The following is a 15192-nucleotide window of genomic DNA, read 5'->3' on the forward strand; positions in this document are numbered from 1 at the left end:
TTTTGATACCACAGCAAAACTTAAAAATCACACTTATGTATAATAGTAATTCAATAATTTAAAAGACGCACATAGCAAAACAGGCTTCTTCAGAACTTCTTTTTCTCTTTCTCTCTGTATGTAATGTTATAAAAAAAAAAAACACTTTTGTATTTAACTTTTTTACTGAAATATTTTTGAAAGTGTCTTGCGTTCACCAAGATTGTTTATTTAATAAAGTTAACCAGTAATATAGCTAAATATTATTACAACTTTAAATAGGTATTTCATATTGTAATATATTGTTTTATATTGCAGTATTTCAAAATGTAGGCTAATTCTTGGGATGCACAAGCTGAATTTTCAGCAATCATTACTCCAGGCTTCAGTGTCACATTATCCGTCAGAGATCATTCTAATATGCTGATTTTATACTTAAGATCAACAAGAATTATTGACAACCCTGACAGAAATTACAGTAAAGATTCTGTTGAATTTTTCATCTGAAACCAGAAAATCCCTGGTTTAACCGATATGCCACAAATATGATTAGCTGGTTGTTGTTGGTTTCATTTCGAAGTTTCCCACTCTCAGTTCAGGAACTGTCTATGTCCCTTTTATTACCCTTTATGCAAACACACACATTAATCACTGGGATGACCATGGACATATTATAAGATAAGGGATTTTAGCCTCAAGACTGTGTACATAGAATGACAGTGATGCAATTTCTGTGCTATTATTAACTAATATGCAGAGCAGGATGTTATTTTGACAGGGCTAAAAGTAGTAAATACATTGGTTAAATCTCTGTCTATGCCAAAGATGTATCTATGTATATTCATGATTCTGGCAGGTGTAGAAGGGGGTTGACTATGGTGGTTATGGGTCTATACATCCCTCATGTCCATCTTTTTTCTGTCCTCCCTCACCCTTTGCTCCAGCCTTTGACAGGCACAGCAGGTGGCTTTTGTGGTATGAATGGACTCGGAAGGAAGTTTGTCCCCCTCCTTGTTTGGCTCTGATTGGCAGCAGCAGCAGAATGCCATGGTGATTAGGCCATTCCGCAGTGCTGAGAGTCTGCCAGAGCAACTACAGTGTTACACTTAATGTTCAGCAGTCAGCTCAGCCAAGCTCTGTATTTACTAACACAGCATTTTCACTGAAAATCAGAATGTGTTACCTTAGGATGAGTATTTGAGTTGAGATTCAGAGATTGTTTGGGATCAAGAAGTAGCATATTTTTTAAAGTTTAATGCAAAAAAGTGCAGGTTTCACTTTTAAATTCAAGACCATTTCCTGGTTGCATTGTATTGTTTGTGCATGTGGTGGGTGGACAGAACTGTACAAGATCAGACTTGTATCATCGGTTATGTAACTTCAGTGCTGGGACAGCCTGCTTTGAACGAGCAGATTTCACTCAGGTGGACAGATCAACCCACCTGCCTGCTTTCTACCTCCCCATTTCCTTGTTGGTTTGATTATAATGATGAATGTGACATATCCATTTGTTACTTAGTTCACACAAATATTTATAGTTAGGAATAGTTCACTAAAAAGGGCATCATTTTCTAGTCCTCATGTCATTCCAAACCTGCATGACCTTCTTTGTTCTTCTTAACATACATTTTTTTTTTATTTGCCAATACAATGAAAGGGAAAATGCCTTTCATTGTATGAACAAAAATGGGTGAAACATTCTTCAAAATATCTACTTTTGTGTTCCATAGGAGAAAAAGTAATGCAGGTTTGGAACGACATGATATGGGTGCTTCTCAATACTCAAATTGACGCTTCCTCGTTTCCTTGCTTCTCAATCATTGAGCCTGTGACCCATATTCGATATCATAGTCTTGAAGGACATCTCAATTATCTCATTGCAATTGAATAAGCTTTCGAAGGAGCTAGATAAACAGTTGAATTTAATGCGGAAAAACCAGACACATGCATAAATTCTTCTTATCACATTCTCTCCTTTTATATCGGTCACAGTTTTAATTGGTTCTTCCTTTGCAATTTACATAGACTATGCATTTAACATGTTTCAACAAGGCATCTTTATCTATTAATCTATATTATAAATTTCTTAGATAACCAAACTTCAACAACTTAAAGGGAAAGTTCATCCAAAAATGAAAATTCTGTCATTTAATTACTCACCCTCATGTCGTTCCAAACCCATAAGACCTTTGTTTATTTTCGGAGTACAAATTAAGATATTTTTGATGAAATCCGAGAACCTTCGGACCCTGCATAGACAGTAATGGAACTAGCACGTTCGAGGCCCAGAAAGAACATTAAAATAATTCTTGACATCAGTGATTCACTCTTAATTTTATGAAGCTATGGGAGATTTTTTTTTATTGTGCAAAGAAAACAAAAATAACGACTTTATTCAACAGTTTCTTCTCTTCTGTGTCAGTCGCTCATCAGAGAACCACGATGCATGTGAAAATGAAAAGGATTCTTATAGCTTCATAAAATTATTACAACCACTGATGTCTAATGTGGTAGTTGTTTTGCTGACTATGCGGTCAGAAAGCTCTCAGATTTCATCAACCTTTAATTTGTGTTCTAAAGATGAACGTAGGTCTTATGGGTTTGGGACATAAGGGTGAGTAATTAATGACAGAATTTTCATTTTTGAGTGAAATTTTAAGGGATTTTTTTTTAATTATTATTATTTATTTTTTAACCCTTTAAGGGTAGATCCCTTGAGCGCAGCTGATGATGCTTTGAAGTGACACTGGAGTGATCAAAAATATTCCAATATACCAAAAAAGATTAGATTCCTCTATCCTAATTTTCTTTCCTTGCATCCTTCTCTTACATCCTAAGGGTGGTGGTGCTAAGATGCGAGGAAAGGAAACAAGGATGCACAAATAAGAAATGAAATGCACAGAGTTTCCATTTTTGGGTGAACTAATAAGTTTAGATAGGAAAAAGGTATCACCTTCAGTAGTCCTTATGCTTCAGGTGATGCAATATGAAATCCCAGTCATTGTTAATGCAGTGATCAAGACCTGGGACACGTACCACTGCAGACACTGAAGTTAGCATACATTGAAACAACACGCGTGGATCTCTGCACAGCTGTTGATTTTCTGCCCTTAATCCATTTGATCTGACTAGCGCTGGCATGAGGCCCTGTGTTTCATGTCATGTGGCATTCTGATGCTCTGACTCTTTAATCAGGTCTGTGTGCAAATGTGTCTGACCATCACTAACCGTGTCACTGCACAGCCACCATAGCGAGGACCCACGGCTCTGTCAGCTCACTCTCTCCAGTCATGCACTCACTGGAGCAGAGGGATTGACATTTCTAACAGAGCACTTTTCGTGGCTCTCATCAACACTGAGGGGATAATGAGACGTCTCATAATTAGAGAGTTCATATCACTGACTTTGATTAGAATGTGGGTCAAGTGATTGGTGTGTAATATGATTTACAGGATGGAAAGGAGGTGTCATTACATGACGTCACTGATAAAGGGGGAAAGACATGAATGATTTTAGTCCCATAGTCCCAAGCTGCTTTTGTATACAATCATTAAAAAGTTTGGGGTCGTTTAAATTTATTTATATTTTACAGGCCAAATTCTTGAGTCTGATTGGCTGACAAATGTTCTAAGATGTGCAGTTATTTTCAGGGAAACGCAGTGCTATAGTAGTTCCAGGCAGATCTCGACTCGAATATTACATATCCATGTCGTTTCGCCAAATGATTTTAGTTATTTCAAAGGTCCTTACAGCCTACAACAGCAAAAAACAAAACAACAATGACACTGACAAAGCAAATAAATATAGTAAACAATAATATAAAAAAGACAAATTACAGGCATTGGATGAGATGCATAAGAAATTAGTCATACACGCAAAAACAATATCTGAACAATGTCTCTAGGTGCTTACCAATATGGCGTTTAATATTTGTAAAATATGATTACAAATTAAAATTTTCTGTTTTGATTTATTTTCAAAAAAAAAAAAAATCTCAGCATTACTCCAGATTTCAGTGTCTTAATATTTTTGTGGAAACTTATACATTTTTATTAGGGTTGTTGAACATTGAAAAGAACAGCATTTATTTCAAATAGAAATCTTTTGTAACATTTTCAATGTCTTTACTGACAATTTTGATTAATTTAATGCATCATTGCTCAATAAAAGTATTAATGATTATTTATTTAAAAAAAAAAAAAATCCTCTGTGTATTCCTCAACCCTGACAGGCCCAGCTGGATCAGACAGTGGATGACTGAAAGCTTCAGGAACCATTTGTAATCCAACCTAACTGAATTTGATTGTTTGATTTCAATTCCCGTTAGCCTGGTTGAGTTCATTATGTTCTATTGTAGTTTATTGATCAGACTGCCTAGTCACATGTTTCAGCAGCTATTTATATTGCTGTAATCATGAGGGCCATTTGATATTCCTTTTAAAGGGGTCACCGGATGCCCATTTTCCACAAGTTGATGTGATTCTTTAGGGTCTTAATGAAGAGTCTGTAACATAGTTTGGTTAAAATTTCTCAATGGTAGTGTAAAAAACACTTTTTTCAGAGCAACCAGTTTTGTAACATTTTCCTTTAAATGTTAATGAGCTATGCTAACCCCGCACCTATCTTCCAAGCTGCTCTCTGAGGAACTGTTTACTTTAGCCGCATTCATCGTGAAACTTGCTAATTAGCACATTATTACGAAAGGTGATTTGCAAAGATTAATAAAAAAAAACCCTATACTCACTTTTTCTGAAGTTACAGCTGGATCACAAATGATTTGTGTGAACATACATTTATGTAGATCGGGGCGCATTCTCTTCAAAACCAAACATAATCCTCTGCATCTTCAGCGGCTCAGATATCGGGAGTAAATGATGACTGCTATGTCCATTATTACATCCAACAACAGAACACCTCAATCATTTAGGAGTCATTCTTGTCTACATCTGCTCCGGCGGTGAAACAATGGCGGACTGATGACAGCTCACTCAGGGCAGGTCTAAGGTAAGACGCCAGTCCAGTCTGTGCTGAAACACTACTGTCAATCAAACTATTGTGGGTGGGGCCTGTTTTTGTGATGTCACACAGACAGGCATCTGAGATCAGCTTGATTTAGGAAAGGGTAAAGATATGAGCAGATTAAACAAAAAACACCCAGTGTTTTTTTTTTTATTATTGTTATTATTTTAGGGTGGTTGTGTACACACACTGCCAACACACATTTCACTTCAAACTACTTGTAAAAGTGCATGTAGCATCATATGACCCCTTTAATATATCTTGGCTACTTGTTCTGTTGTTCAGTTCTTAAAGCTCAAGTGGCCAACCTGCTAATCAGTTTGGGTTGATTTACACTGCCAGACAGATGTGTGGCCTTGGCCTATAACAACTGGGAATGGTCAATGAGATTTATGACCCTTTGTCTGACCTCATAGACTGACTTAAAAGGTCTTTGTAATGGATAACTATAAAGGATAAACCCTGAAGTGCTGCTGCTTTTCAGTGGTAGAGACAGCAAAGCATTAGACCTATAGGAAGTGATGTCATTGTGGTTCAAGAAATTTAACCTATCAGAAGTGAAGGGAGCCTTACTTAGGTTGTTGTAATGTAATGTGAATAAGCAAAACACTTATTAAGTTTCTATTTTGCCCTCTTGCTCTGTTTTGCATTTAAATCGTCTTGATAGTTCCATCCATCCATCCATCTCTAATTTCACAAAACATTTACTATTAAATTGTGAAATTTAAATTGTGAAACTTAAATTGTTTTACGGGGTCCCCCCATTCTTTAAAATCTTAAATAGTTATCTTTCTTTTTATTTTAGAATCACTGGTAGCGGAGTGATTTTTTTCCCCATTGTTTCAAAGGCTGTTTTCCTCATTCAGGCAATCTATAGCCTTGCTTTTTTTTTTATTTTTTTTTTGAAGACACATTTCACACACCCAAGTGTCCTTCGATAAACCCAGGATTTCCTTGTTTGCCTTGTACTGCTATCGTTCTTTTATGAATTATTTTGCAGTGTCCGCATGCATCAGTGACCTTGCATGGTTGGTGTAGTCCAGGTCTGATTCAGCGCCATCGGGGGCCTTGCTGTCCTCTAGAAGATTAGACAGTGCAACTAGGATTAAATACCTTCAAGACTCGGATCAGGGGATTTGAAATGAGGAACCCCATGCACCCTCACACAGAGGCCCGGATCCAGGTCTTTTGCACTGCGGTTAGCCTAAACGGAGCACTAAATAAAAAAAACCTTAAAGCTCATAATGAGCCTAAGGTTCCATCCAGTGGTATTGTTGGGGACACAGAACAGAGGAAATGGTCAATAAAAAGATAAGGCCCTGTTTACGGCTGGTATTAAGATACATTTTGGTCAATCACATCACAAATCACATTGGAAAGTCGTGGCCTAATGGTTAGAGAGTCGGACTCCAAATCGAAGGGTTGTGAGTTCGAGTCTCGGGCCGGCAGGAATTGTGGGTGGGGGGAGTGCATGTACAGTTCTCTCTCCACCTTCAATACCATGACTTAGGTGCCCTTGAGCAAGGCATTGAATCCCCAACTGCTCCCCGGGCGCCGCAGCATAAAATGGCTGCCCACTGCTCCGGGTGTGTGTTCACAGTGTGTGTGTGTGTTCATTGCTCTGTGTGTGTGCACTTCGGATGGGTTAAATGCAGAGCACGAATTCTGAGTATGGGTCACCATACTTGGCTGATTGTCACGTCACTTTCACTTTCAAGTAGAAGAGGGAGACACATTCCTATTTACAACTTGTTTAAATCTGTCGCTTTTTTCCACTTTTAGCCACCTGTTTTCTGATCTTTCAATCTGATATTGCGAAATAAGCTTGCACAATTTACATAAGAATGTGAAAGGAGTGTTCTCTCAAAAGTCTACTTGTGACCCGATTAACAAAATCACATTTTAATAGGTGTAAACATGGCCTAAGATGTTTCTTGATCTCCAAGCTTTCTCTTAAACACTTGTTGTCCCAACCCTGATTGCTGAGCAAGTTTTAGTGACTTAATTTGTTCAGTTAATAGTATTGAGTGTATGAACCAGCTTGCACTGCTTTCAGCCAGGCTGTGTGAGTGAAAATATATATGGATGTACAGTGCAGCGTTCATCCAGGCATAGAGAATAGGGCCCATCCATCCGTGTCACTGATGTGTACACACTGTTAATGTTCTTTCAACCCTCTATAGGCACAGACCTCCCATTGTTTGCCAATAATCCTCACATCTGCAAACTACTTTCTGTCTCAGCCTTTTCTCTTCCAATCCTCTGTCTCTCTTTCACCCATTTGCTTACATACGCTCTCTTGTCAATCTCTGTCACTCACGCTGCTTTTCAAAGACCCACCCTACCCCAAACAAGTACTTGTGGTGTTGATCTGTGCTTTTACAATATGATAATCTTTAGAAGTACATGAGGTGAGAGCTGAGCCATTGACTAGAAAAAAAAATCTTATGTTATTGTAAGCTGGTGGGACAAAAATTGGATTCATGTCAATATATCAGATCTGTGTATTCCTTAGGATTTGCAGTGTAAGGCCCAATCCCATTTTTACAGTTTACCCCTACCCCTCCGTTTCACACATTTGCGTGAAGGGGTAGAGGTGTCTTGATTCTATTTTGGTTGGAGGCGTAGGGATAAGGGCCAGATAGCCTTTAAACGAAGATTTTTCAGGACCACTCTTCAATAGTCCCCCCAATAATTAGAAATTGGTAAACATTTTTCTCAAATATGGCCAATTTGAGAGAGAGAGAGAGATGAAAGCTGCATGTACGTGCGTCTGTGCGTCTCTCTTTACAATGAGTGAATTTGCTACAAAAACAGCAATTTTGTCCTCTCATTGCTGGAAAATATAAAGTAGCAATTCAGTATTTAAACATTTATTAATAAAAGTCGTGGGGCAGCGGTAAGTTTCTTTGATTTTGGATGTGTGAGCTGTGTGATCTCCGATATATACAGTACATGTGTGTGTCAGTAAGAAGTGCATTAATAAACAAATGGTAATTAAAGGCTCTAATGCACACCAGTATAGGAGCTAGATGACGTATGATGACATGTAATGGTATAGTAGTGGTGTCCCATTTCTTAGGGGAATATTTTCACCCCTACCAAGAGGTAGGTGAAGGGGTAGAAAACAGAATTGGTATTGGGTCTTAATGCAGAATATATATTGATTGAACACTTGATGCCTTTAAAAAAAAAAAAAAAAAAAAAAAAATATATAAATATATATATATATATATATATATATATATATATATATATATATATATAAATATATATATATATATATATATATATATATATATAGGAGTGGTATCAAAATTGGGAATTGAAATTTTGCTGGCATTGGCTACTGAAGTTTTGATCTCATGACAACCCCACTCTCAGCCACTCCATTAGTTCTGTGTGCTTGTCACACACTGAACACTAAGCAGCTCTCTTACAAAGCTTAGATTGTACTCGGAGGCCACATGCTTACTTCTCCATTATTAGTCTGAATCCAACAATATTGTAATTTTACACTGTGTCCACATTTAGAGCAAATGGCACAGAGTGATGCTACAAAACTAAATCACTCCCATCACGCTCCACAAATCGGTGTCCACTGCAGGCATATGATGTCACTATTGAAATTTATAATGGGAGCAATGCAGTTGTGCTGGCATCATGTCACTTGCTCTCAGTGTAGGTCAGATGTAAACGATTCTTAGGCTTGAAGACTTTAGCTGAGGTCAAGGTTGAATTGATTGAAGGTCATTTGTCAGGGGTATATAAAGGATGAAAGGATGCCGCAGTCCCCTCAGGGCCAGTCTTTGAAATTACATTATGGGTATTAGAAGCAGATGATGTAGTGCTGAGCTTTATATGACTCCATCAGAGGTCAGATCTTTCTCCAGTTACTTCCTGTCCACCACTTCTCAGAGCTGGGATTGATTAAAGCCCATGCTGGCGTGTTTACAAGCACCCGGCATTGGCTAATCCTGTCCTGAGGAGGTGACACCTTTCTAGATGTGTCCTCCCCGGGTCAAGGGGGAGGATGCAGCTCACGTGTCGGGACATGTTTGGCCCACTTCAAGCACACAAGCTCACACTCAAGCAGTCAAGCTTAACCACTTTTCGCTGCTGTGTTTTGCTTGAATTTTTTATTTTTCAAACCCTGAAATACTCCCATCTATAAAGTTCAACAGTGGCCGCCCACTTTTTTCGTAGCCCTAGTTATGCAAATATTTTTCCCATAGGGATTTTTTTTTTAAGTTTTCAGTTAAGAGTTACATCATGGTATGATTCACTGAAGAAGGCTCGTTGCCAGAACATCTGATTGTTGATTGCTCTGTTTTGAAATAAAAAGAAACTACAATTTATTAAGAAGATACAGCGAGTGTGGATCCTTTATTTGAAATTGTTTTTACTTTAACTAAACCAGGCAGCTATGAAGCTATAATGGGGGCTTGTGGCAAAATGTCACCAAAAGAACAAAAAAAAAAAAAAAGATAAAGGGGCAAAAATTGCTCCTGCACTAGTTAAATCTATTAAGATTAAAATTATACGTCAAAATGAATGAAAAGTCTTAGTTTTGGTTGCTTCTATTGTCCTCATTTGTAAGTCGCTTTGGATAAAGCGTCTGCTAAATGACTTAATGTAAATGTAAATTTGCAGAATTACATTTAGGGCTGTGCACATTGCATCAGATTGTTTTTCACACAGTGTTTTGCAGCAGCACGGAGCGTTATAACCAATCACACAAGTTTCTGTTGAGCTTTTGAATGGAATGGCAAATCAGAGGCAGTTCGATTTTCAGCACTGAAAACATTGGCGTTTTGTGCATGCACTCACTGAGCGTGTTTAAATGCACGTTCTTAAACCGATTATGCTTAATAAGCCGAAAACTCACTTGGTCATGTAAACACGGTAACCTGTTTTCTTTTATCGGAGTATGTTCATAAACGGCACAAGCATAAACCAGTCGCAACAGGTACTTTTTTGCCTCTTACTCCGATTTCGCACAGCATGTAAATGCAATAACCCACTTTCTGTCGGCTTATTGAAGTGTGCATGTGTGATACGTGACAAGAACGCATCGTTAGTGCAGAGTTAAGCACATCTAGACCAAGCAAACGTCTTGCAGTAAAGAAAGAAGGAAATATATCACAAAAGCAGACTTTTTCATGACTCAGAAAATTATAAAAATGTGTTCTCAATCTCATCTCGTGCAGCAGAAGTTGAAGTGTTTCAGTCACAATGCTGCATTTATAACTGCATGAGAGGATAATATACGAGCTGTAAGTTTCCTGACATGCTGCAAGTTGACAAGTGAATAACTAGCTTTCTCTCCACCTTCAATACCACGATTGAGGTGAGACCCTTGAGCAAGGCATCGAACCCCCAACTGCTCCCCAATGCTCCGGGTGTGTGTTCACGGTGTGTGTTCACGGTGTGTGTGTGTGTTCACTGCTTTGTGTGTGCACTTGGATGGGTTTAATGCAGAGCACAAATTCTGATTATGGGCCACCATACTTGGCCACATGTCACTTCACTTCAAAAAGAAAAATGCTCATGAAGTGACTCTCAGAGCAGTTCTTGAGATTGATTGTTTATGTGCTCATATATTGAGGCAGCAGAGGCTGAAAACACCACGAACATCACAAAACATCACGCACGCTTCAGTATGTGTGAAGTAAACGAAACCGCACATCTACGCCATTCATTCACACAGAGACATGCAGAACGTGCAGGATTTATATTTAAAAAGTCTTTTTGTTGCTTAATATTCACAGACACTAGTCCATATCGTGAGCTGATTCAAGTGTATTAACCTACTATTGATTTATCCATCCAAAATTGGCAAATCCCATGCCATTCTGCGTTATAAAGTAAATTCCGTTTTATGACTGAATTCCACGATTCCCTCTGCTTTTTCCGCATTGTGGAAATCATAGGGCCCTACATATACCTTTGATCATCAACCTTGTAGCTCCCTGTAGGTCTTTCTTTAAAGTCATCGTTCAAAATGAAAAACTCGCCTATGGAGGAAATGAATGTGATTTTTACTTCCAAACCGACTGTTGCACTCAGTATCTTCTTGTCTGTCATCGTCTGTTTCTCCCAGCTATCTGTGTTCCCTGTGCAGTGGCCCTGCTGTGTTTTGTAACGCTCCTCTTAGGGCCACCTGTTCCTTCAAGGCCACACTTGCATTCCTCATTCCCCTGCACATGTGTGCCTCTGTCATGCTGAGTGCAGCCGAGACAAAGAGGCCTGGCAGAAACACAAGCAGGGATGAGGTGTCTGGAGATTATACTGTCATCTCTCTGGAGCTCTGCCTGTGAGGGTAAAGCCCTCCTATCACACTGACCACACGGAGCAGTCAACACGTCCTGACACTTTTGTGTGGGTTGATAGGGACGTGGATCGGTGTCCCAGCGCTGCTCAAAAGACGCCTGTGTGATTAACTCAGACATGTGCATTGCTGCGGAATGACGGCAAATCTGTTGAAAGCTGTTTTGATTTGGCTATTAACAGGAAGCAGATGCTTGTGCTGAGGTCTGATTTTAGGTTTCCTCCATTGTGAAAATACATTTCCTTGTTTGACATATATTCTTATGTCCACTTTTATTTCGTATTGTGTAATGTTAATTAAAATGTGAAGAACAAGTGAACGACTGTGAGATTTTGCAGCCTCCACCACAAAGTTGTCCAAGTTTTTTTTTATTACTATCGCTTGGGTTTATACTTGGGGTTATGAAAGGGTTAGTATGTTTTTTTTTTTTTTTTTTTTTTTTTTTTTTTTCTTTTGAATAAATATTATTTTGAAGTAAATAAAATGTAGAGAGGATAATTACAGCAGAAACATTTCATAATTTGCCATTTTTATGATTTTTTTATTTTTTATTGTTTATTCTAAATGTACACAGCACACGTTGGGGAGCAGTAAAAAAAATTCTTAAGAAATTAATATTTTTATTCATCCAGGAATTTAATGCTGAAAAGATTTGTTTTAAAACAAGGGCTGTAACTAAAGATTATTTTGATAACTGATTAATGTCTAATATTCCTTCAATTAATTGGTTATAATCATTGTTATAAAAAAATTTAATCCATTATTTAATCATTTTAATCCATTATTAAAAATGCTATTTCACATGCTGTACTCCAAACAATTTGCAGTTTGAAGCCTATGAAAACAAATATAGTTATTAATGTATCTATAGGCTATACATTATGTGCAAAAAAAGGTTAAATATAAACATTCTAAAACAAAACAAAATCTGCTTGCTTGCTTAAATTAATTAAATTAAAATAAAAACAGACTAAATGTTAACATAGTAAAATCAAATCAATCAAATCAAACATGGTAATCAATTACATTAGTAATATTAATAGTATACATAATTACATTATGTCCATTAACTCCCTTTAAGTCCCTTTACTGTTACTGCTCTCATAAAAATACAATTACTTGTGTTGCAAGTAGAATTTTAAACCTATGTTTAATGTCTAACAAGAAATATTTGATCAAAATGTTTAAAGTCTGTATGCTGTAAATGCTGTATGGATTTTGCCCATAGAAATGCATTATTCAGTACTGTAAATGACATGACCGGGAAAGGTTATCTGTGCAAAGCATGCAGATGTGTGCTAATCAAATTTGTTATTGATTATTTTCATTACATTGATTATATAATAAATTTTATTGATTAGTTGTTGCAGCTCTATTTCAAATAAATGCTGCTCTTGTCATAGCCTGACTACGTCAGACTACGTCAGCTCCCAGATTTTCTCCGGCTCCGCACCAGCCGTCCAATCAACGAACAGAGGGCGGGCTGAGAGCCGTGACGTAGACGCTAAGCACCGAATTTAAGATTGTAGTTTAGGTTAGGGAAATCGAAAATGACAGCGGACATGGAGACACGGGATGCTTTTTGCTCTGTTGTGGAGAATATTCCCAGCATTTGCCAACTGAAGCCTGAACAAGAAGAGTGTTTGTTTCACATTTTGAATGGATGTGATGCTGTGGCCCTACTCCCGATAGGTTTTGGGAAAAGTTTAATTTATCAACTGTTACCGATTGTCAGCGAGAAACTGGGGAGGGCAAAGTCTGGCAAGGCGATAATTGTGATTGTGTCCCCCTTGGTTGCTCTCATGGAGGATCAGGTTAAGGAGGCAGCAAAACTCGGTCTGTGTGCTGCACAGCTTGGCGTGCACAATGATCGAGAAATCATGGAGAGGAATTTTAGCCTTATTTTTGGTAGCCCTGAATCCTGCATTCTCAATCCAAAATGGCGAGCTATGTTGGCATCAACCCTATACCAAGACAACCTCGTCGCCATTGTGTGTTGACGAGGCACACGTCGCATACAAATGGTGAGTTTGCATACACAGGTTTGGTTATTAACTTCAACAAGTTAATTTATTTCAGTTCGAGGAGGTTTGTTTGGAGTGTAATTTAGGTAATAGGCTGAGCCAGCGAATATGGCTTAATGGTAAAACATTGTTTTTTTGCTTCAGACAAGCCCCCCGCCCCCCACGAGAAAGTAAACGCTTGTCAATTATGCCCTTCCAGACTCTGTCTACGAAGCAAAGCGAAGAAGCAGAGTTTGGTATTACCAGGCTACTCTTATCATAGAAACTCATATATAAAAAAATCACAGTTTAACAAAAAATTTAAGTAGCGAATCAACATTGATAATATGGAATGTTTCTTGATGATGTTAACAATGTGGAAATGCGTCATCACATCACAGTCTATGAAAAGGGTCCATTGTGTCAACGAGTCTCTCTCAGGGAATCTCAACAGTCTGATGTGAAGTGTTTTACATTACTTTTATTGTAGCCATAAACGGTTGCAATTGATATGATAAGTTAAGATTGCATTCGTTTTGCAAAAATGCCATGAGAGCTGGTAAATACTAAATCATCTCTCCACAGGCTTGACTATGGGCTGTGTCAAGAGTAAAGAGGACAAGGGTACCGAGAAGTACCGAGCAGATCCCACCAATCCCACCCCTGGGTCACCCATGGGTCTCTACGGACCAGACCCCACTCAGATGGGTCAGTCACCTGCCCTGAAAGGCCCCACCAACAACTACAACAGCCGCACAACTGGACTCACCCCGTTTGGTGGCTCCTCCTCTGTCATCACACCCTTCGGTGGAGCCGCCGCCTCTTCCTTCTCTGCTGTTGCTGTTAGCAACCCCTTCCCCGGTGCCGTCACAGGTGAGTGGATGAGTGATAAGAGCTCTGCCTGTAGCTCTGTGAAGTAGCTTTATCTAAGCAAACAAGAATTCCTAAGAAACTATATCAGATGTCTGATACCAGATCTGGCCTCATGGATCTTGACATTTCTTCATTCCAGGTTTTGTGAGCCATTGAGCTCTATACAAAATATGTGTAGGGTGTTTATTAATTCACTGTTTCTAAATTTTAAGTGTGTGTGCGTGTGTGTGTGTGTGTGTATATATAGGGTCATCACGAGGATAAAGGTTGTGTTTGGTGTTTTGTTTGCATATGTAAGCACTTTTGGGAAAGATAAAGTTCATTGTAGCCAGATGTTATGTAAATGAGATCACTGAAACAATATATCCAGTATGTTTCATTAAATCAGAATTACAAACGGCAGTTGTAGTAGGCCTAAATAAATGCGAGGGGAACTAATGTGATTTATTCCTCTTTGTTCAATGGTAATTTCTCTGTTCTGCTTCAGGCAGTGCTCTGAAGAGATCTCTTGATACCAAGTCTGTCTCTTCTTGACTCCAAGAGGCTGGGTATAAATGCGATATGTGTCTACAGCAGCAAAGCCAAATAATTAGATCTTTGTGTGTACTCTGTGAACGGCACAGTTTTTATTCAGTAGGGTTATAAATAGCTTATTTATCACATCATGTTTTGTCACAGGGCAAGTGCTGTTCATGAATCTGCTTTTTCAGGCAACATTTGATCTTATAGACTTTGCTTAAATGCTAAATCCAGTGTGGCATTTAGACTGAGGCTGAGACAGTGCCGCTGCATGTCGTGCCAAACCTCTCACAGCAGAGTCCACTGATCAAACATCCCAAAGCGATTATCGGCCGATAGTGATCGGTAGCTGATCAATCGGAGCACCCTAATAATGAAAATGAAATTATGCATAATTACATGTAAGTAACCCTAAAACAAACCCTAACCATATCGTAAGTACATGTAGTTAATTAATATTACTCAATA

General features: G+C 38.4%; 1 protein-coding gene across 1 annotated transcript in view; it reads left to right on the forward strand.

Moving 5' to 3' along the window:
* Window positions 1–15192, forward strand: part of LOC109083950 (tyrosine-protein kinase yes-like) — a 32093-nt gene that overhangs the window by 1372 nt on the left and 15529 nt on the right. Inside the window, exon 2 of the mRNA XM_042718419.1 lies at window positions 13918–14205. Within this exon, the coding sequence (XP_042574353.1) occupies window positions 13926–14205 (280 nt within the window). The 5' untranslated portion in view covers window positions 13918–13925. The remainder of the gene's footprint in view (window positions 1–13917; window positions 14206–15192) is intronic.

This window comes from Cyprinus carpio, chromosome B2 (genome assembly GCF_018340385.1).
Source record: "Cyprinus carpio isolate SPL01 chromosome B2, ASM1834038v1, whole genome shotgun sequence".
Lineage (NCBI taxonomy): Eukaryota > Metazoa > Chordata > Actinopteri > Cypriniformes > Cyprinidae > Cyprinus > Cyprinus carpio.